At 41.5% G+C, this 23,938-nt stretch overlaps 2 protein-coding genes and 1 long non-coding RNA gene across 4 annotated transcripts; 2 read left to right on the top strand and 1 right to left on the bottom strand.

The window, feature by feature from the left end:
* The first annotated feature begins 1,146 nt into the window (after positions 1-1,146).
* Positions 1,147-7,811, top strand: LOC120725790 (CD226 antigen-like). 2 transcript variants are annotated; one of them, XM_040018833.1, is made up of 4 exons: positions 1,147-1,252; positions 5,822-5,902; positions 7,030-7,382; positions 7,596-7,811. In XM_040018833.1, the coding sequence occupies exons 1-4, from the start codon at positions 1,162-1,164 to the stop codon at positions 7,776-7,778; spliced, it is 708 nt and encodes a 235-aa protein (XP_039874767.1). In that variant the 5' UTR covers positions 1,147-1,161; the 3' UTR covers positions 7,779-7,811. The 2 variants fall into 2 exon arrangements, with proteins under 2 accessions (XP_039874767.1, XP_039874766.1); XM_040018832.1 differs by lacking the exon at positions 1,147-1,252 and having other exon boundaries at positions 5,495-5,902; positions 7,030-7,386; positions 7,606-7,811.
* A 7,158-nt stretch (positions 7,812-14,969) lies between these two features.
* Positions 14,970-17,902, bottom strand: LOC120725791. Its single transcript, XM_040018834.1, has 4 exons — positions 17,811-17,902; positions 17,001-17,056; positions 16,538-16,897; positions 14,970-16,363 (listed from the first exon to the last, which is right to left on the bottom strand). Exons 2-4 carry the CDS (start codon positions 17,047-17,049, stop codon positions 16,137-16,139), a joined length of 636 nt encoding a protein of 211 aa, XP_039874768.1. The 5' UTR covers positions 17,050-17,056; positions 17,811-17,902; the 3' UTR covers positions 14,970-16,136.
* Positions 17,903-18,023: 121 nt separating this feature from the next.
* On the top strand, positions 18,024-22,052 carry LOC120725793. Its single transcript, XR_005694214.1, has 3 exons — positions 18,024-18,250; positions 20,139-20,472; positions 20,542-22,052. It is a non-coding gene; the product is annotated as an uncharacterized LOC120725793 (long non-coding RNA).
* Positions 22,053-23,938: the final 1,886 nt, after the last annotated feature.

Raw genomic sequence — 23,938 nt, 5'->3', positions numbered from 1 at the left:
TTCACAAGAAATGTGACACCCTTTGTAAGTCTTTACAGTCCTTTCTAATTACATCTTTGAGTACAAACAGATTTGTTGTTTTATCTGCACATTTATTAATTATGACTCACTAAAACAGAGATCTCTCTCTGGCCACATATTCAAAAAACCTGCTAAGCACTTTTGCATGGAGGATGGAAACAATAACTCACAAAAAACACCATTAAAAAATTAATTCAGATTTTTTTTTGTGATGTACTAAATCTTCTTTAATGTCGTTTTAAAAAGGAAATAAGTGAAATGATTCAAAATCAAATTTGGGATCATATTTTTTTTATCTTTGCAATGAAAATTTCTTTACTCCTTCTGTCTTTGCAGTTTACTTTCATTTTACTGGTTCTGCTGAGTCACTGGCCATTCCAGCAGAAACCTGTCATAAAGTCTCTGGTTCCTTTTTGCTGTGTGCGTCTTGTTCCTGCCCGTCACTTGTTATTTATCCTTGTAAAGAATAAGAAGTGACACTGGAGCGACACAGAGCCCTTATCCTCACAGTGCAGCGGTGGATTCAGCCTGTTTAAGGTAACTAACAATGCTAATGCTGTCAGACACTGAGGCCTGTTGCATGCACACACAGTGTTCGAGCAATGGCTGCAGCCCACAGCCTTTAAAATAGTGATTAAAATCCTGTCTGTAAGCAAAGTGTCATCAGACACTAAACTTTCAAACACTTGAGATTAAACTGAGCTGACAGCGAATCGTTCCTTGTATTACTGCACAAGGGGAAGACTGGAGATGACAATAATGATTTAATGAATTTTGTTTTCATTACACAAGTGCACACTTTCATTCTGAATGTAAAGTAAATGACCTGTGTAGTTTTAGGAAATTGTATCAGACCAGCACACAACAAACATGACAACAAATGAGAAGAATTTAGAAGCTCACAAGTTTTTCTTTCTTAAAGAACAGGCTCTGCTAATACTAGTGTGTGTGTCTGTGTGTATATTTTGTGGGTTGTCTGTTCACATGTCTTAACTAGATTATTTCCCATTTAAAGAAACAAACAAAAGAACAACATGCATTAAATTATTTCATTGACCCATAGTTCTCACTTTGCAAAGGCAGTCTGATTAAAGTGTTTGTTTACATGTGAACAACGTTAAAATACGTCTGTTAACAGTTATGTTTTTACAATCTCAACCTGATCACCATCCAGCAGGAGGATCAGTGAGTCCTGAGGCTGTGCTACCAACCAGGATTTCATCTGATCCAGGTAACTTCAGGGTCTCTGTACTGCTGGGGTAAATCACCACGGTAACTTAATCAGATTGGAGATCAACAATACTGTAGTTTAGCTTTTTCTCTCACGTTGCTGATTTTGTATAAAATACACAACATATATTTTAACTTGATGTGTAACTTCTGACTCATAAATATGTGTTTCAATCTATGCAGTGTTTCAAAATTCAAATCAATTTGACCACAAGCAAAACCATTGTACTGATTTCTAAGTAATTTACACACAATTTACTGTCTGTTTCACAAGTCTGATCCTCATTTTGCTTCCTGTGAGCACACATGTCTAAAAATATGTGTACTATTTTTAACTGCCCAAGACGCAGAGATCTATGGGGCGCTGTTTGTAAAGTGAGATATGCTGAAATTAACTGAAAATGTTTTCCACATTTAGCTCAAAAACCTACAAAAAATGTTTTTTTTAGTCATTTTTACAACATTTAGTAAAGTATTTGTAACTTTTCATATTTAAAACACAATTTTAAATGTGAAATCTAAATATTAAATTTTAAATCTAAATGTTAAACGTGGTCAGGTTGTGTCTGCTCTCCCCGTCACTTGTCACCACCATGAGCTGCTTCACTTCTTGCCTACAAGCATGTCCAGTGATTTAGCTGCATAGATAACATAGCTTCACAGCTGACCTTGGCATCATCTACCAGAAGGGGAGTCCTGCCATACTCAGATTCATACCCTGGCCTGGGAGACTAGGTCTCGTCAGATAGGGAGAAGCCAAGGTTCGCTCCACAAGAGGGGCATAATCTCCGGGGAGAAATACAGTGGACACTGAGCGTTCTCCATTGAGGCAAACAGGTTGACCTGTGACTGGCCAAAGCGGGTCCAGATTTGGGTCACCACATGTGGGTGCAGGGTCCAGTCCCCGTACTGCGGGTTCCCCTTGGACATTAAGTCTGCTCCCAAGTTCAGAGCTCCTGGAATGTGAATATCGCTCAATGACAACAGAGTGATGCTGCTCCCAGTGTTGGGGAGTAACGGAATACGTGTACCGCCGTTACGTATTTAAAATACAAAATATGAGTAACTGTATTCCGTTACAGTTACCGTTTAAAAAGGTGGTATTCAGAATACAGTTACTTTGTTGAAATAAATGGATTACACTGCGGTACTTTCCTGTTTCATTTTGTCGCGGGTCAGGACTGTTTGGTTTTGTTTGACAGCTACGTTCTGTTGTTCCGGGCGGCAGCGTTACGGTTGCCATGGTTACAGGGCGACGCTCTCTCTCTCTCTGCGACTGTGTGTTTCCTGGGTGAGAGAGCGCCTTTTCGTTGTTGTTGTTGTTGTTGTGCTAAGCTAACAGGCAGAATGCTACAAGCATAGCTCTAAAGAATGTAGCATCATGGGCAGTGTAGTCCGTGTTGCAGGGAGAATGGACTGCCATACACGTTATGGGTCTGTGAGCGCGAGGAGGGAGAAAAAGGGGAGTGGAAAGGTACGAGTTGTCGTCGAGCAGAAACGGGAGCTGGAAGCATGTAACTATAATAATAACCACTGCAGCCAAGAAGAGCGCCTGACGAGCCCAGTTGTAAGTAAGCTATTAAGACTCGACTGTACACCGTGTTCCTGTTTTCCTCCGAAAACAATAAGTTCCGTTGGAGCAGTCTTTCAACGCCTCTCTCTGTCTCTCGCAAGAAAAGTTGACCCACACAACAAAGTAAAGCTATTTTTCGGCTATGAGCCGACAGGGACCCCGCCGTATTAGTCAGAGGTCCCTTTACTACAGTTCGGAGTCGCAGACCTTCAGTAATAGTAATAAATCGCACAGCAATAGTACATTCACGTTGTTGTAAAAAGCATGATAATATATTAAGTAATCCAAAGTATTCAGAATACGTTACTCTCATTGAGTAACGTAACGGAATACGTTACAGAATACATTATGGGGCATGTATTCTGTATTCTCTAATGGAATACATTTTAAAAGTAACCTTCCCAACACTGGCTGCTCCACATGATCAGTCTGCGAGCCAGCATGTGCAAAGGAAGGGACCGTATCCCGCTCTGTCTGTTGATGTACGCCGCAACAGTGGTGTTGTCTGTTCTGATCAGAACATGGCAGTTTCTTTAATGGGAAGAAAGTGTCTCAGTGCTAGAAATGCTACTAGCAATTCTAGCCAGTTTATGTGAGCACCCCCAGTTGCCGCTGTGGCACCCCAGCCCGTGAGACTTGCGTGCGTGGTCACCACCTTTCTGGCTGTGACAGCCCCCAGTGACACCCCCTGAGTGAGAAATCTGGGATTTCTCCAACAGTGGAGTGAACTGTTTCTCCAACAGTGGAGTGCCACAGCACAGTCTGCTGTGACTCTGATATGGCGGTGAATATGGTGCTTTCGATTCAGTCTCAGTGATGCTACCCATGGCTGAAACTCCCTCATATGCAGTCTGCCAAGTGGAATGACCGCTAGTGAAGACGCCATTAATCCCAGCATCTGCAGGAGTCTTCTGAATGGGAGATATCTTCCCACCTGAAAAATGCCGGCATGTGTGCATTTTTTTAATTCTGTCCACAGAGAGAGTCACTCTGTACAAGGTGGAGTTTAGAGTTATTCCTATGAAAGAGACAGTCCCAAAAAGGCCAGCGGGGTCAATGCTTTCATCCAGAATGCCAGTTCAACCATCTTGCCCTCTCCTATAGGACAATGATGCTGAGAGCTCTGCCCGCCGCTTGTACTGCTGCTCTAGTGAGGTGGAGACACTGGTCCGTAACGACGGCCAGCTCTTCCCACGGCTTGCTAGCATCAGAGTTTGCAGCAGTCTGGTTCTCGAGCTCCGCCAAGTAGGCTAGCAGGAGCGAAGGGGCGAAGGGATGGACCAGATGACATGGAAAGTTTCTAGTTTGGGTGGAGATGAGATGCAACCAGATTCTCCACTGTGGGAATTTGGTAGATGCCCTTCTCTTTCATTCCAGCGCAGTCAAACGCCGCTGCTCCCTGCACGGGGTTGGGTGACGAAAATGGCTTTGCCCAGCAGCATGTCACCTGCACCACGCATTCAGGGAAAAGCGGTAGTACCTGCTTAGTAGTGCGCTGTGCTTTGGGGAGCCTTTTACCCTCGTATCGTGAGGTGGAGTTCTCCATTGTCACAGTGGGCCATGGGATTGCCAGCTTTTCAGCTGCCCATTTTGCAACATCAAATAACTCTATGCCGCGGGACTATGTGCCGGGGTTATCACAGTTGGCCCCTTGTGTCGCAGAATTCCAAACAGAGGGGGCAAAGAAAACGTTGTCATCCTCGTCCGAGATGAGATGTTCCGATGCTCCCTCAGAGGTTTCCCTGAGTAGCTCGTCATGAACCTGAACGGTATCAGATAACATAGCTTCGCAGCTGATCTCGGCATCGTCCACCAGTGGGAGGACAATATCCATCTCATCCCCACAGCTGGTGCCTGGTGTGGCTGACTCAGGGTGCCTCATTGGTGGGCTGATTTGAGATAGCTTTGGGTCCTTCTTTGACAGGCTAGCCTGACGGGCTAACCTTCAGCAAAGGCTTTTTAGGGTGTGTTCACATGAACCCAGTGTGGAAATAGCCACTTGGGCGTGTTGCAGCCCGAGGCACATCACACAAGCGTCATGTGTATCTGAACCTGAGATTTTGCAACTGCAGGGGCAAATTCTGGGCAGCGGTTTGCAGTCTGCCATATTAAGGAAGTTTGGTGTAGCTAGCTTGGAATGGCTGGACAGCTGACGCTGATCTTTTTTCTTCTCTCGGTTGGGTAGCTATGGTGAGCTAGTATGACCTAGCTGACCTAGAGCGTTCCCCATAGTGAGACACCGAAACGAGTGTTTGAAAGAGAACGGACCCTCCGATGTTTTCAGCCAAATCGCTGGATGTGCAGAAGTGAAGCAGCTCATGACGGTGAGAAGTGACCATCAGGGGAGAGCAGACACAATCTGACCACCACCAGCACACTTTTGCACCGGAGGATTTAGTAAAGCTTTTATTTTGGTATTTCCGTTGATCCGTACAATAAATTTTCATGTTAGCTAAATATTTAGTTTCCTGTAACATTTACATTTAATATTTAAATTTAAATATGACATTTAGATTTAAGATTCAGCATTTAGATTTAAATATAATATTTAGATTTAACATTTAACATTTAGATTTAACATTTAAAATTGTGTTTTAAATATGAAATGTTGTAAAAACTGCCCCGAAAAAATGTTTTTGTAGGGCTTTGAGTTAAATGTGGAAAAATGTTGCTGTTAATTTCAGGATGTTTCACTTTACAAACGGTGCCCCATAGAGATCACGTCACATGCCCACATTTATGCTACTGTTAGCACTTTGTGCTCTCATCTAACATGTGATATCCTGTCATATCAGGTAATTCCTTCACACATTTGCTGAACATATACATTTTGGAGGGTAAATAAACACTATTCACTGTTAGACATACACATTTGTAAATCTTAGTTTATGTTTGTGGATCATATCAGAAGCTTTGGTAACATAAACTTCTTGTGTATTTTCAGTCGACTCAGCTTCTCTTTTAAACTATGTAACACTCTGAATTTGGGATCTGCAGGACAACCTGAGATGGATACTTGCAAATCTGTGATATTCTGCTGGATTCTGCTCGTCTGCTTTTCACCGGCTGAATATGCAGGTGAGACCAGCAGGTATCACTGTGTCTACTGCTGGGAACTGAATTGCTTTCATTGTCACTTTATATATATACAATTTAGATTATTAAATTCAAAATAATTAAAAAGCTCATTTACACCATGTTCCCCCCTTATAGCACTTTTTGGTCTGCTGATAGAAGGAGGGACAGAGGGAAGTACTGAATAGTTGTTGGTGAGCAGGAATATTTCATGGGATGTTGACATAGCAACGTTTCCCGTATTTATCTCACACACATATTATGTGAGAATTGTAAAGAATGACCAAAAGGTAACAAAAATAGTACCAATAATTTTGATAATGATGATAATAAAGACAGGTTTGTGCGTATGTGCTGTTGGGCCAATGAGACTCACTGATGAGATAAAGTTAAATTGTGATTTTTTTTGTGACATTTACTTATTTAAAGTGTAATAACTTATTTTCAAATCGTCTTTAATACATGTAAGTTCCTACAGCTGTGCTTGATGCAGGAGTAGCAATAAGTCAAAGAAGCTGTCCACCTTTATAGTACCCCGACTTACAAAATTAATACGTTCCTGGGGGTCTTTCGTATGTCGAAGCACCCATCGCGCCTTTTGAATGAACTATAGGCTAATTGCTAACGGCAACAACAATACGTCGTTCAAGTGGAACAGTCATTTTATAATGACTGTAAGTGCTATTATCTTTTTCCACACACTCACAGCTCCAGCAGACTGTGAATGCTAGTTGTTGATATAGATATATAGATATAGATTTGTTATTCCCAGAAGTTTGCAGCTCTAATGTGGATAAAATTCCCCTCAGGTGAAAATAGTGGACACATATTAGCATTAAGGACGTGTCTTAAATGTAATTAATCAGTTTGTATAGTTATGGTAAGCAACTCTCTGCCTACACTCTTATAAATGTGATTAAAGTGAATTTTTTTTGGCTCTAATTAGTAAACACAGAGTGAGTCTGCTGCTCGAAAAGAGCAGTGAGGGAACTGTGGCTCAGGTTTAAGATTCAACCATCATCAACCAGAGCACAGTGGTCTCTGATCATCTTCCTGATTGGCTGCTGTACCAGTCAAGAGTTTAAACTTTGACCTTTAACCTCTCTGCTCTGTGTTGTTTCCTCTTTCAGACCAGAAGACGATCACAGCTGAGTCTGGACAGAACGTCACTCTGACATGTCGAGCTCCAAACAACAACATCATTGTTGTTCTAGAGTGGAGCAGAGCTGATCTGGAGCCAGATTATGTCCTCCTGTACCGGGATGAGCAGTTTGTTCCAGACAACCAGCATCCTTCTTTTAAGAACCGGGTGGATCTGCAGGACAAACAGATGAAGGATGGAGACGTGTCTTTGATTCTGAAGAATGTGACGAGTGCTGATAATGGAACATATGAGTGTCGTGTCTTCGTGAGAGGAGCAAACCACAGGAAGAGAGCTCATCTGAAGACTAAGCCAATCACCACCATCAGGTTAAATGTTTCTCCAGGTGAGTGGTGAAAAGAGGTGAAGCTGCTTCCTGGTTGTTGATGTTTGTTTGTAAAGATGTTGTTGATGAGACTTTGTAGAAAGCAGCTGGTCTGAGTGATGTGATCAGAGTGCAGTAGATAATGTCTGACAGCAGTTTGAAGAGGAAATGGATTCTGTTCTGTTCTTCACTCATCACCTACCTGACAGCTGACACCTCACACCTGTTTCTCACCTGCAGGTCAGACAGGAGGACACACAGAGGATGGATCTGTTGGACTGATCGTCGGTCTGTCTGTTTTTGCGTTGCTTCTTGTTGCTGCTGTTGTTGGTTTTTTGATCTACAGAAAACATAAACAACAACAGAATAAGGATTCCTACCAGCCTCCTCGAGCTGAACAGCAGCCTGTTTGAAATGTGTCAGAGCTTCTTTTTTTCCTCATCTGAGTCTCTTGCTTCTCTTCCAATTTCTCCAAGGTGACACTGAGCATTCAGGGTATAATAATAGTTTTAATAATCAGAATCAGAATCGTGTTTATTGGCCAAGTATGCAGACACAAACAAGGAATTTGGTTCTGGTAGATGGTGGCTCTCAAGCACAGCAATGTAAATCACACACACACACACACACACACCTACACACACACACACACACACACGCACGCACACACACACACACACACACTATGTGCGTCTATATATACATTACACATGCATACACATACATACACAAAGCTGTGTAAACCAACTATAAATAACTCATCTAAACTTATATACATAAAATACAGAAATGAAATGAGGTGGAATGAATACTACAGAATGTACATAATAAACAGAAACAAGAAAAGTGCGAGAGAGCGCAGTACCGAGGCTGCCATCCACGGCGCCATCTTGAATGACCAATAATAATAGTTTTTAAGAAGTAGAAAACTGTCCCAAAGTTAAAGTTGTGCCTTTAGCTCCTCACTCGCTCATCAACCTCCATGAACACCAGCTGAAGTCTTCATAAGTAGTTTAGTTTATCAGACTAAACTTGTCTTTATACTGTGAGCTGTAGCTGCTACTTCCTGCTCTCGACCTCCTGCTGAGCTAATATCAAACTACCTGCTGCTTCACTTTAAACACATAAAACACTCATGTTTATATCACAGAAGCTTCTAATGTTTATTATATTTAGCTTTAAGCACTGCACACTTTTTTACTTTATTATTGCACACTGTATGTAATATATTTATTTCTATGAGCAGGAATCTTGTTTAGTTTTCTTTCTGTAACAATAAATCTGTTTTTATCAGAAACTTTCTGACCTGTTGACTCATTTCATGCAGTTTTCAGGGATTTTCTGTTTATAATGTTTTTTTTTTATTATAAAAGAGCCTTCAGATGGTTGTTGTTTTCTGGTGCTTCATGAATAATCTTGAACTGAAGCTGAATAATTTGAGCTGGACTCAAACAAACCTCACTGAGCAGATGTGTAAACTGGATCTAACTCCACTTTCTCTGGTTGGTTAACCAGCAGCTGCTTATCACAGGATTGGCTCAGCTGCTCCAGCCTGATGACCGTGACTCTCTGAGCAGCACAACAGGACTTTACAGTGTTTCCTGTTTCCTTTGAACACTCATCAAAGTGTGGTTGTGTGAGGTTTCCTTCATGAGGAGAACAAACAGAATATAACCCAGTGTGTTTACAGTGAATATGTCAGGTCTGAGCTGCTGTGTGGACCAGTTAGAGAGCAGCAGCTGGAAACAGTCGTCTGAAAACAGATTTATCATCTAAAAGAAGAGCAGCGTCTTTTACTGTAAGCTTCTCTTTAGTGACGATGTCATCCATAACTAATGTCTCTCTCGCTGCAGGATCACTGTCTGCACGGTAAAACGCAAAATGCAGGCAAAATAAATCACATATGGATTTTTTTTACTATTCAAAGAGAACATTTACAGCATAAAAACATCAGGTTGTTGCTGCAGATAACAAAACGTCTACAAATAATTTATTATAATTTATAAAGAACAGATTTGTTGAAACTTTAGTAGCTGAACTGGGAAAGAATGTTGATCCCTTTTGTAATTCAGGGATTTAAAACAATGATTTCCTGACTCTGTCTGTCTGAAATGTAACACTAGTTACATTTCATGCAAAAACTGTTAGGTCAAAGTGGAAGGCAAGGACTGTACAAACATGGCTTGTGCTTGGCCTGACTCATAGAATTAAGCTTAGAGTTTGAATGTGAGAGGACTGTTGTGAAAAAAACAACAACAATTCACTCTAAAGGTCGCCCAGCAAAACATGATAACAACATAATGACTTATGATCATTTGTCGAGGTTTTCAGAGTTTAAAGGACAGTCTGGATTCTGTTAATCTGACAGTTACAGCCTGCAGTGGATTTGATTTGTTTGGATTTTGGATCTGAGCAAAGATGAGAAAACTGCAGTCTGTCCTCGTGGAGTTTCTTACTTTGATTCAATGAGAAGAGCAGAGCCAGGAAGGAAGAGCCTGGCTTAGAACAAGGACTATGTTCAGGTGTGAACTACACTACAGTAGTGATGGTAAATTTGATTCTTTTTACTGAATCGAGTTTTAATGAGTCACTCACCAAAGTGAATCGGATTTTTGAGTCATTTGATTCACTGAGTCAGTTGACCAGAGAGTTAAAAAAAAATGTACATTTTCACTCAAACTTAATTTGTTTCTCTTTTCATGTATATCCTACTGCTAAGATGAATGATTCTAAAAAAAAACAAAAAACTATTTTATAGAGCAAAAAAGAGCAAAAACATTTCTAAAATTAAGCAATTTCCTATCAAAATTGCTTAATAAACATTTCTTTTGTTTATTTTTTTTTTATTAGTATTTTCCTTAAATGTGTTAAATATATATTTTCTCATCTAAATGTCCACTGAAATGTGAGCCAGGGGGCGGTAATGCGCCTTAACATTGGTTGCCAACCAAGAAGAATAAGAAGCTGTGAGCCAGGAGGGAGGGGGTGAGTGAGTGAGCATTCGTTCGCTCTATGGTCGTGTCCAAATTCATGGGCTGCATCCTCCTGAGGACCCGGCCTTCGCGGTCTACGTGGGCCGGGTCCTCAGGAGGTCGGGTAGGCTGGAAGTAAACGGCTGTGGAATTGGACGGTCTAGCCTTCTCGATCTACTCCCGCCCTTAAATCAGAGTATTTCCGGTCGTCAGTGCCACGGCACGAAAACGTGACAGACGTCACCGAAAACGTGACGAACTTGACAAACAAAGCAGATATTTGAAGTTTACACACCCACATTCTCGCCTGAAAATATGTTAAAAGTTTATTTTGTGACCCAGAAAGATTAATAAGAGTAATTTTAAAACTTAGGTCGTGTCCAAATTCATGGGCTGCATGCTTCTGAGGCCGCATTTGTAGACCGATTACGTCACAGCGACACGCCGAAGGCTGTCCAAATTCGTAGACTCCTCCGAATGCAGCCGACAAATGCGTCCTCCTTTTCCCCGAATTTGAAGGATGGGTCAGGTGTGTCCTTCGTGGCCCACCATATCCCAGAATTCATAGCGCGGCCAAGCCAAACTCCAGTTTCCAACAATGGCGGCCGCTACTAAGTTTTAAAATTACTAATACTAATCTTTCTGGGTCACAAAATAAACTTTTAACATATTTTCAGGCGAGAAAGTAGCTGTGTAAACATCAAATATCTGCTCGGTTTATCAAGATATCGCATATTTGCAAAAGTGCTTCGACGTTTTCCGAGACGTCTGCTACCCACCAGCTCGATAGCTAGCCGGGAGCTCGAGGGTTACTGATGCGGCCGAGAACGGCACAACTCCCGGCACATCATTTTCAGATCACTGCGGACTTTCGCTGCTCGGGTTAAACGTAATATATAATTCACTTAGACAACCTAAAAATGTTATTGTTGGGCTTTTTTCAGTGTTTTGTTCGTTCCTGAGTAAATCGGTTTGGCTGAGATTAAAGTTATTAGATTAGATTAGATAAAATATAACTTTATTAATCCCCCGGGTGGGTTCCTACTTGGTTTTTACACAGCTGAATAAACGTCAAACAGAAAACTGATTAAACAGAAGTATGAGACAGTCAAGAATTTACGCCAGTGTCCTGTTATATTTTAGATAGCAAGGAGCAGACGGCTGAGTTTATTAAATTCCACCGAGACAGCGGTGACGCAGATCTGAAGGCTAGACCGTCCAATTTCTCGGCCGTTTACTTCCGGCCTACCCGACCTTCTGAGGACCCGGCCCACGTAGACTGCGAAGGCCGGGTCCTCAGGAGGATGCAGCCCATGAATTTGGACACGACCTTAGTAGCGGCCGCCATTAGCCGGAAACTGGAGCTTGGCTGGGCCGCGCTATGAATTCTGGGATATGGTGGGCCACGAAGGACACACCTGACCCATCCTTCAAATTCAGGGAAAAGGAGGACGCATTTGTCGGCTGCATTCGGAGGAGTCTATGAATTTGGACAGCCTTCGGCGCGTCGCTGTGACGTAATCGGTCTACAAATGCGGCCTCAGGAGGATGCAGCCCATGAATTTGGACACGACCTATGATTCAGCACAGGAGGGAGGGGGTGAGTAGCTCAAATGTGTTGTTAGCATGTTAGCAGAGCGATGCTACTGTGAACGGAGGAGCTATTTTCTTGATGTGAGCTTCTACTCAGGGTTTTTTCTTCCAGTTCAGAGCAGAAATTTTTTTGTTAAGATACTGGATGTTGTGTTTTTTCTCCACAATTTTAATTATAAGCTAGATACATTGCTGCTAACAGCAACAGGGATGAGTCAGTGAGTCCGTTGGGCTTGTGAATCATGATTCATTAGTCAGTAAAGTGATTCTCGAGTATTGAACGATTCAATTCAACAGACAGATCTGTGTCTACAGTTTGAAACAACTCACATCCAAAAAATGTGAAATGTGGAGCACTGCTTTCAAATGAAAAAGGTGGAAAACAATAACTCACTAAAAACCCCATTCAAAAAAGTAAAATTCTGATATTTTTCAGGATTTTCAAAATGTTTTTTAATGTAGTTTTAAAAATAAGTAAACTTCAAAATCAAATTAGGGATCATATTTTTATGTTATTAATAAAAATTTACTTTGCAGTTTACTTTCCTGTTATTGGTTCTGCTGAGTCATTGGGCGTTCCAGTAGAAAAAACCTGACGGAGGAATGTGAGCTATGCAGTGATGTAAGGAGCTCTCTGATTGGTTAGAGAGAGAGCACGTCACCAGAGTTACTTTAGGCTCCGGTTTCTTGTTGCGCTGCAGAGTACAGGCTGTTGTTCCTGCACGTGGCGTGTTATTCACACTTGTAAAGTCTTCAGCTGTGACATATGAAGAATAAGACGTGACAGTAGAGCGACACAGAGTCTTTATCCTCACAGTGCAGCGGTGGATTCAGCCTGTTTAAGGTAACTAACAATGCTAATGCTGTCAGACAGCACTGAGCTGTTACATTCATACACAGTGTCACAGCAGTCTTTAAAATAGTGATTAAAACGCTGCCTGTAAACAAAGTGTCATCAGACAGGATGTCATCACTAAACTTTCAAACACATCAGATTAAAATGAGCTGACAGCAAATCGTTCCTTGTATTACTGCACAAGGAAAAGATTGGAGATGACAATAATGATTTAATGGAATTTGTTTTCATTACATGTGTGCACACTTTCAATCTGAATGTAAAGTTGTGTGTAGTGTAGTTTTAGAAAATGTAACAGACCAGCACACAACAAATGAGACAACAAGCAAGAAGGATTTAGAAGTTCACAAGTGTTTCTTTCTTAAAGAACAGGCTCTGGTAATACGTGCAGCAATGGCAGAGGCACGATTGTAAGGTTTATCTAGGCACAAACCTATTGCTGGAACAGCCGAGACAATTCTACTGCAACTAGCAAAGCACTGGACACAGGCATATATGCGAACAAAGAGTACCAGTGTGTGTGTGTGTGTGTGTTAGTGTGTGTGTGTGTGTGTGTGTCTGTGAACAACTACTAAGGATGAGACATTCTATACATCCATCCATTCACTTCCACCTATCCTTTCCTGGGTCGCTGGAGCCTATCCCAGCTGTCATAGGGCGAGATGCACAGAGACATAGACAACCATTTGCACTCACAGATTCACACCTATGGGCAATTTAGATTAATCAATTAACCTATCCCCCACTGCATGTCATTGGACTGTGGGAGGAAGCCGGGAAGAACCCCCGCAAACATGGTGAGAACATGCAAACTCCACACAGAAAGACCCCGGCTTGATGGTGGAATTGAACTCAGGACCTTCTTGCTGTGCGACAACAGTAAAGACCGTGCTGCCCTGAGACATTCTATCAATATGCAATAGATTATATACCTCTAAGCATATATGATAATGATAATAATAATGGATTGCATTTATATAGCGCTTTTCAAGACCCTCAAAGCACTTTACAATTCCACTATTCATTCACTCTCACATTCACACACTGGTGGAGGCAGCTACAGTTGTAGCCACAGCTGCCCTGGGGCAGACTGACAGAAGCGAGGCTGCCATATCGCACCTTTGGCCCCTCTGGCCAACACCAGTAGGCGGTAGGCGAAGTGTCTTGCCCAAGGACACAACGACCAGGATAGCGAGAGCAACCTCCCATTTACAGATGAGCTTCCCAACTGCCAAACCAAACAGTATTATATGTTTCTAAGTATAAATGACAATCCAAAAATATAACCCTGACAACGATCACCTCTGGGTTTCAGCCGGGACCTAGGTTGCACCAAGAGCATTTGACTTGATTATCAAAGTGCTCTCCTAGGAGTAGACAGGCTGAGAAGTTCAGTTAAATAGCAATATTATTTACGATTTTGAATGTAAGCAATAAAATCTTAAAATCAGTCCGATTTTTGATGGGCAGCAAGGATCGGGGTAATAGAATCAAACCTTCTAGTACCAGCTAAAAGACGCGCCGCTGCATTTTGGACAAGTTGTATTTTATGAAGAAGGGAGGATTGGAGGCCCAGGTAAAGGGAGTTGCAGTAGTCTAATTTTGAAATAACAAAGGCATGGATAAGTTCTTCAAGATCCATTCGCAGTATGTAATGCTTAACCTTAGAGATGTTGTCATCAGGATGATGACAACAGCAGCCTCGTACAACATCAAGTCTTACATGGACCGGCAGCCATTTTTTTTTTTTACTGTGTAAGCACTTTCTTACTACAAGACTGACTCTCATGTGCCTTTATCTAAGTGTGTTTAACCTGACAGTCACACTTTCACACTCAGGTGGATCCATCAGGTCCAACTCACAGTTCCGTTTCTTGTCCTTGCAGATTAAAGGTGTCAGGAATCAAACTGCTGTCCTGATCTAATCAGTAGACGACCCTCCTGAGCCACAGCTGCTCACAGGACAATCATCAGACCTAAAAGGAAAAACTATATATATAGTATATAGTATTTCACTGTAGTAAAATACAATAAATAATAACTAAGAATGGAGGGGCCTATGGAGATTGGACATCTGCTGAAGTATTGAACAGAAGAACAAAATATTGCACAAAAGCAAGAAAGCAGCAACATATTGCTTGTATGATTGTATGGGAGAGATCTGCTCACACTCTTAATTTGCATTAATTGTTCTGACAGCCCACAGGAAGAAGCTGCTCTTTAGTCTGTTGGTTTTGCACCTGATGGATCTGAACCCTTTTCCAGAGGGCAGGATGTTGAATGGGTGGTGGTTAGGATGAAGGTGCTCTTTCATAATCGCCCTGGATCTGGAGAGACATCTAGAGCTGGAAATGGAGTCCAGGGAGGAGAGCGGACAGCCGATCACCTTCTCTGCAGTTTTGATGACCCTCTAGAGTCTCTTCTTATTGGCTGTTGTACAATCAGCGTACCGCACAGGGATGGCGTGCACCAGCACACTCTGGATTGTGGCACGATAGAAGGACACTAGTAGGTCAGTCTGCAGCCTGTTCCATCTCTGAACCCTCATGAAATGGAGGCGCTGCTGAGCTTTCTTCAACAGGGCTGATGCAAGATCAATTATTAAACTGTACAAAAAGTCAACAAGTCATCTTTAGAGAGCAGATATTAAATCTTTGGGTCTTGAAATTAGCAGAAAGGAATTCACTTTATTACACAGCAGCCATCTTTTTATCAGACATGAAGAGACTGTTTGTTCCCTGACAATCGTTCAGCAGGATTAAAGCAAGGAGACACAGAGATTTGCACATATGTGAAGGCACTACTGATTTTGGCTTAAACAGGAGCGACATTTGCTCCCATCCCCTCATGAAGAGAAGAATCAGGAAAGAATTTTACTTATAAAATTGTAAAAACCAGTTTCTTCATTTTTAGAAAGATTAAGATGTGAAATTAAAAGAAAAGGTGAAATGACCCAGTGTTAAATTTACCTCTGTCCCAACTGCGTTGATAGATTTTTAAATGTTTTATCAAATAGAAATGAGTTTGTTATTGAAAACACTGAAAATGTTTCTCTGTTAATTTTCCTGTTAAATCAAAGTTGAAGTGAATGACCAAATAACAGATTTTAGTTTTTATTACAGTTTTAGAAAGTTTGCCAATGTTTTTGAAGATGCGGTTTGTAAAATATAGATTATTAATATCTACATATATTTCGATCTATTTGTGTTATACAAAAATGACTTGCATAGAAAAACATACAAAAAATGTTTTTGTGAATTTGTGTGAATGAGGTAAGTTGAATAGTGTATGAAAGCAACATATAGAACCAGTTCATTTACAGAGTTCGTATCAACTAGATCAAGTAGACGTCAAAGGCAGGACGTATCTTGGTTTAGTGACTTTGTCCCTGAGAGTTCATGAAACTTGACAGCTGTACAGAAATTTGGCACTTTTCTAAGCACGACACAAAGTAAAGTGCACACAATCAGAGCGAATAATGCTGCTGCTGTCAGGCCAATTACAATAATCTTCCAGTCCTTTCTCTCTTCTTGTGGTGGTGAAGTTGGTCTCTGGGATGTGAGTTGATCAGCAGCTGCTGTAAAAGACATTAACATATTTACTTGTGCAGAAATAAAATAAGAACCATCAGGATGTTTGACATGAACAACACATCATGTTTTTCAGTCATAAATCACAAACATGGCAAATAAAAGTTGAACAGACCATAAATATAAAAGTGATTGTTCAGTTTTGACTTGTTAAAACTTACCAGTGACGTTGAGTCTGCAGCTCGCAGAGCTGAAGCCATAATCTGTGTTTACTTGACACTTGTATTGACCCGAGTCCTCAGTCCTGAGTTTGCACAGCTTCAGTCTGATTCGTCCTTCTCTGAGGGCGTCTTTGTCACCCTGAACTCGTCCTGAAAACTTTTCATCCTGAGACTCTGAGACTTCAGCACCATTGTGGACATGATACAGGACTGAGAGTTTATCATCAGTTATCAGTTCACAGTAGATGTTTAGATATCTGTGGGATCTGCCTGTTTCTACTGTGAACGTCCACTCCAGTGTGATGTTGTGGTTCTCCTCTGCCTGACAGGAGGTCTGAGTCACATTCACTACAAATGATCCTGTTGAGGAGACAAAGAGAGAGAGGAGCAGACACTCTGAGAACTGGAACAAACCTGTTGTTGTGGTTTTAATTTGGAGTTCATGAAGTGAACTGTAACTAACCAGAGACACACGAGGTGAGGATGAGGAGCAGCGAGATCCTGCAGATCATCTTCTCCCTGTGAGGAGACAGAGGTGAAGAGTCATGAACACATGAGGTCAAAGTTCAGTTACAACAGGAACAAAAACAGGCAGATGAGAACCTGCAGGAACATCAAAGTCAAATTTAGATTTTCCTTAATCTTAATTATGCAAATTCTCATGACCATTGATCAACAACCACTGACCAAAACCCACTGATCAATGGCCATGAGTACAGTAAGATTAAGGAACTGACCTCCCAGCCCATTGTTCCTTCACTGAGCTGGTTACAGTCATTATGCAAATGTCCTGTTTATAAGATCGGGGAAACCTGCAGTCAGCTGAGACTGAAGAAGTCACTTGGATGAGTGACGAAACGTTTCTCCCACAAAAAGCTACGTCCAGATGAACAGAATCAACTTTTGGAGATTTACTTTCCTGGATGATTGAAAATGCATCAAAACAATATTTAAATATAGAAACGGAAATAAAAGCAGTTTTAATGTTTCCCGAAGCTCAGTATTTGAAACAGAGTTAAATTTCACTGCTGTAAAATTTTAATTACATACGTTTGAAACAACACTTTACAAATTGATCTTTAGGTTTAATGGCGAGAAACCCTCAATCTCACTGTAATAGCCGAGAGAGAGAAAAACAGCGGTGCAATTTAAAATCTTACAACACAACCATAAACGTTTACAACCTAAAATAACTTCCCAAACTTAACAAATGCAAACAAAGATCTTTCACCCAAAATATTTAAACATATACTTATTTACATCATAACTATACCTTGTGGTATAGGGGGGCTGCTTCTTCTTCTTTGTGTTTAACGGCGGTTGGCAACCAACGTAAAGGAGCAGAAGGGGGGCTGCTAATAACAAAATAAACTTTTATAAACTCCGTTAGTACCCCCAACGTCCAACCTGCCAAAACCGCCAAAACAGTCAAAACCAAAATTAAACCCGGAAGTGTTAGTTACCACACTTCCGGGGGATGGTCTCCTCAAGTGTCAGCCAGTGTCAGCGAGCTAGTGAGTGATTGACAGCAGCCTTATCAAATCTAAGGCAAGATAACAGGCGTGTCAACATGTTGCCTCCAGTCTTCCAACATAAGCCCGTTCGTGCAGTCTGAGTGTTCTTCATTAGCGTCATGAAACATGTTTGCTGTAACATCTCCGTGCCTCTGCTGGACTTTACTGTCTGTCTCCCTCGTGGGCTTTACCTGTGCGGGTGAGTTTTATTTTAAAATCCTATCGATCTATTTCTTACCCGCTGTTAGATGTTCGAGCTGCTTTAGTTTCAGCTGCTCACAGAGAGGACGCAGGTCTCCTGTCAACAAAACTCTTCTGTCGTGTGAGAAAGTGGATGTTAGTTTTTAGATGTACTCACACACGTTTACATAACAGTTTGTATAATGAAGCTGTGAAGAGAAGAGTCTGCTGTAAAAGAAACAGTTTATAACTGCATTACCCATCCTCCCTTACAACCTCATTTAAGTTTGCGGTTGTAAGGCAGCAAAATGTGGAAGGGTTATAGGGGTATGAAAACTTTTTCAAGACATTGTATATGCAGGTATGTGTGTGTATATTGGTGTGTTTGTTTCATATCAGAATCAGAAAGACTTTATTTATCTCCAAGGGGAAATTAACATACAACAGAGCAGCATGAAAGACAATAAGAACAGGCAATGAGAGTGAGATAATAAATACACAGAATATACAGTTTTAAAATTATGCAGTTTAAAATTAAAGTGACTGAAAGGTGAATAAATAACTGAGTAAAAGTGAATAAAGTGTCGGCAGTATAAGAAGAGAGTAGTTTCTGGTGTGGGAAATGCTCCTTTGGCTGGAGTTAAAAAGCAGGGTGGCTTTGGAGACAAAGGTGGGTCTCCTCCTCTCAGTCCTGCAGGAAATGCAGCGGAGGCGTCGCCCAGAGGGGAGCCATTGAAATGCGGGGTGAAGAATGTGATCGTTGATGATGTTGGCTGCCTGTCTAAGGGCATGTTGGCTGAAAACCTGTGCCAGAATTCTGACAGGCAGGCCAATGATTTTTGAGCACACTGATGCAGTGTGCTGCAGTCTGTTCCTGTTCTGAAGGCTGAGGGGGTGGAATCAGCAGGTGATGGAGAAGGTCATGATGCTTTCCAGGAAGGCGTAGTAAAAAGTCATCATGATGGGTGTGCTGACTTCAAAGGAGCTGAGTTTCCTAAGGAGGTATAGCCGTTGGTGGCACCTCCTGAGAATCTCCTCTGTGTTGGCAGAGAATCTCAGAAGGTTGTCAAAGATGGTTCCCAGGTATTTGTACTCCTCATCTATCTCCACTGGCTTCCCATGGATGGTGGTGGTGACTGAAGCAGCCAGATCCCTCTGCCTACGTTCAATTCAAGTTTGGAGCTGTCACACCACTCTACAAACTCCTGAAGAGCGGGCCTGTGGTGTTGTGAGGGGCCTGACAGCAGTGACAGGAGAACTGTGTCGTCAGCATATTTAACCAGGTGACAGTTGGCCTGTGTGGATCTGCAGGCATCAGTGTAGAGGATGAAGAGCAGGGGGGAGAGCACACAGCCCTGGGGGGAGCCAGTGGAGGTGGAATCGAGACCTGAAAGAGAGTTGTTGACCCGAACTTCCTGAGTCCTGTTGGTCATATATATACACATATATGCCTGAAATAAAAGCTCATCATCACCTTGAGAGCATCTTGATGTCCCACAGTGTTCACACTAACTGATCAGCCACTCTTTCAGCTGTTCTCAGATGAACATCACTTTCCTTCCTACACCTTTGATTATAACTCTGTCTGCAGCCTCCCGTCTCAACTTTTCTGTTACATGGTCTGAATGAGTTTGGCCACATAGAGGGAAGCTAATAAAACAACAACAAATATATGTCACCCTCGATATTTTTTTCTAAGAAAATGTTTGTTTGTTTACACAAAAATGCAGATTCATATTCTGTATTTTGAACAGTACACTGGCATGCGTGTGTGCATGTGTGCAAGCTGTCTGGTGGGCCATGTAGCCTGATGTGCTGGACCCAGTGTGTACACTTCTCTCTCTCGTCTAGTTCATAAGCTCTGCCTCACTCTGATTGGCTGCTGCTCTGTGTTGTTTTTCTTTCAGGCCACAAAAAACATCACAGCTGAGTCTGGAAAGAACGTCACTCTGACATGTCGAGCTCCAAATAACAACATAGTAGTAGAATGGAGCAGAGCTGACCTGCAGCCAGAATATGTTCTTTTGTACCGAGACAAGCAGTTTATTCGAGATCACCAGCATCCATCTTTTAAGAACCGGGTGGATCTGCAGGACAAACAGATGAACGATGGAGACGTGTCTTTGATTTTGAAGGACGTGATGATTAATGACACTGGAACATACGAGTGTCGTGTCTTCATGAGAGAAACACGCTCATGGAAGTCCAGCATCATCACACTGAGTGTTGTTGATCCTCCAGGTGAGTGAGTAGAGTTGAGTGTGTGATGACATGATCAGCTGACACCTCACACCTGTTTCTCACCTGCAGGTCAGCCAGGAGGACACAGAGGATGGACAGGAGGAAGATGGAGTTGGTAGAAGTCATCATGGTCGACTGATGGCTTCTGTTTTATTACTTGCTGTGATCATTCTTGTTTTTGCAGTTGTGATCTCTAAAAAACACAAGAAAGATCCTCCTCTTCATCCTCCTGATGAAGAAGCAAAGAAGGAAATGGTCTGAAGCAAAGCACCATGGAACAAGAGAGAGAGAGAGAGAGAGGGAGAATACATTAAACTAGTTAAAAACGTTTAACTATAAAAATGACATATTTATACGTATAGATAGATAGTTGTATGAGGGTAACATCACGAGGAGAACAAACAGAATATAAACCAGTGTGTTTCACACTGAATGTGTTCAGGTCTGAGCTGCTGTGTGGACTATTTTAGTTTGATATCAGAAGCTATTTGAGTGACATTTCATTACCCAGATGGTAACAGCTCCACACCATCTGATAAGTTTTGGTTATTTGCTTGCGGTTAAATATTTATGTAAAGCAAACTGTCAGAGAAACTCTTGGATCTGTGTTGGTTCCTCTTGATGTCAGTGCTTTGATCCTGTGGATCACTGCAGACGTTTAGAGACAGTGATTGATACTCTCGGAGTTTCTAACTGGATTAAATTGCACAGATGGAGGATTCTTTGTACGTGGTAATGAATCTTCATCCAGGAGCTACAAACTGAACTATGGCGTTCCACAGGGTCAGATCTGGGACCAGTGATTTTAACATTTACAGGCTGTAACTTTGTGATGTCATCAAGAGACACAGAATGAGTACACACGATTACACTGATGATGTTGCTGTGTCTCCTGATGACACAGAGCCAGTCAGATCTATCTGCATCTTACATATTAAATCCTGGATGGCTGCAAACTTCCTCCAACTCACTCAGGATGTGGAGACACTGACTCCTCCTTTCATCTCCTGCAGGGTTGATTACTGCAGTGCTCATCTTTTTAGTTTTTCAAAGAAACACTTGTCACTGCAGCTGCTTTAAAAATCAACTCCACAGCCTTAATTACACCAATGCTATCGTCTCTGCAGTCAGAGTCGTCTTTAAGATCCTTTTACTGGTTTTTAACACTCAGCGTTTCAGGACCTTCTCATCTTTCTGATTTACTTTTATGCTACGAGCACTTCAGAGCCCTCAGGTCCTCAGAGAGGAGACAGTTGACCATCTTTTATTTATCATGCTGCACTTTATTTCACTTTACTTTTGATGTATTTACTATTTTCTTTGTTTATTCCCTTTTCATTATATTTCATGTATTCTTAGTAGCCTTGTTATGTTATTTATCATTTCTTTTTAATCTCCAGTGTTTCTGTATGATGAGTGTCTGATCTCTGGGTGTGGGAGTGGGGATGGAGGGGTGATGAGAGGGTGTAGTGAAGTTGATGTATGTGTATTTTTTCTGCTTTTAATGTGTACATCATTTTGAGTGGCTTCCTTACTGTGTGAGAAGTGCTATGCAAATAAAGTTTTGAGTGATATAATAAGATTAGGACTTGAGGCATTTATACACCAAGCACATTGCAAAAAAATCACAAAACGCAATTTTAAAACTTGCCATGTGAACGAATATACATGACAAACATGTTGTGTTTTGTGTAAAATTCGTGCTGGATTCAAACCCAGGACCTTGTTGCTGTGAGGCACCAGTGCCATCACCCAGTGGTGATAACAAAGACCTCAGTCCTGCAGAGCAAATGTTTTACATTCAGCCTGATTTGTTTTTCTTCTCCTCCATCATCAGTGATCAGAGGTCTGCACTGTGAACCAGGATTTAGTCTCATCCAGGTAACTTCAGGGTTAACCCTGGTTTTACTGCAATATTAAGATGGTTCACTTCTCATTCCCAGTTTATGCTTCAATGGGAAATCTACGCTGTGACCTTACATGTAACCTGATGTAACAACACATCGAGTTGACAGCAGATTGACAGATTGGTCTGATCAGCACTGTTGACTCCTCCTACACATTTTTTGCTGCTTTTTCGCCAGTTTTTGAATTTATCAGTGAGAGAATAACGATCATCTCCTCAGTGTAAAGAATATATATTATTAATGATTATAATACTAATCATAACCATTGCGAGGAAGTGTTCTGATAGCACAGAGTCACTGCTGTGAGGTAAAATGTGTTGGTTATGTACAGCCGGTAAAATGACATGACATTGACCAATCAGATGAAAGGAAGAAAAATAGGGTCAACATTCGTACTTGTACACTACCTGAAATTTGAGTGCAGAGTTTCACACAAATTCTTTTTACACATACAAAACTGATTTACAAGTACAAATTATTTATGACCACAATTTGAGCCCATAATTACTGACAGATTTTGATGTTTTCATAGATTTTTAGTCACTGTCTGATTACATCTCTGAGGTTGGTGGCACTCATAGCATCATGTTCTGTGGGAGAAGAGTCACATGACCCATGAACTTCATACAAACTAACCTGTGTAGTGTCTTCAGATGTCCACTAGATGGAATCAGTCCTCAGAATACAGAAACAAAACCACTGCACTGCACTGCAGCTGCACAAGGACAATAAAAACTAATCCTGAGATCCAGGATGGAAAACAGAAGCTGCTCTCTCACGCCACCGTTCCTCCATTCGCCCCAGCCGGTCTAGACACTAAACCTCTTCATCTTGGACAACATCCTCCTCTCTGACACCACCTTAAGAGAGTCCATCTCCATCCCCACAACATTACTGTCGTTGCGGATCAGTTTATTGAGTCTTTTGGCATCAGCAACCCTCAATCTGCTCCCCCAGGATGCAACAGCGTAGAGGATCGCGCTGGCCACAACAGACTCGTAGAAAATCCTGAGCATTGTCCGACAGATGTTTAAGGACCTCAGTCGCCTCAAAAAATAGAGGCGACTCTGGCCCTTCCTGTAAAGTGCTGTGGTGTTTTTAGCCCAGTCCAGTTTATTGTCAATGTGTACTCCAAGGTAATTATAGTCCTCCACAATGTCAACATTGAGCGCCTGCATTGAAACAGGGGTCAAGTGTTTCTGAATTATATTCAAACAGTAAATCTGCTGTAGACATAAAACCAGTTAAACTGTTATTTTAGTTTAATATTTTTGAATTATTTTGTTTAGATTTGACCTTTTACTGTATTTTTCATCACTTTCCAGACTGGATTTTCTTGTTTTAGTTTAGTTTTTAACGGTGTCAGGCTTTTACTCTTTTTAATAGTTAGGATATTAGGATGTTGAAAATCTGTACGTATATTCCAATGAAAAGGGAACTTTTTGAAAGCACTGACTTACAGTGTAGTGGACAGAAAACACGTCCATCTAAAAGCCTGATGGTGTATTGTCACTACCCTCCTGGGCGGTCAGGGCACACGAACACCTAATGTTGTGAAT

This window comes from Simochromis diagramma, unplaced genomic scaffold (genome assembly GCF_900408965.1).
Source record: "Simochromis diagramma unplaced genomic scaffold, fSimDia1.1 OVJJ01000725.1, whole genome shotgun sequence".
Taxonomy (NCBI): Eukaryota; Metazoa; Chordata; class Actinopteri; order Cichliformes; family Cichlidae; genus Simochromis; species Simochromis diagramma.
The sequence above is the reverse complement of the archived record's forward strand: the minus strand, read 5'-3'. Positions and strand labels throughout refer to the sequence as shown.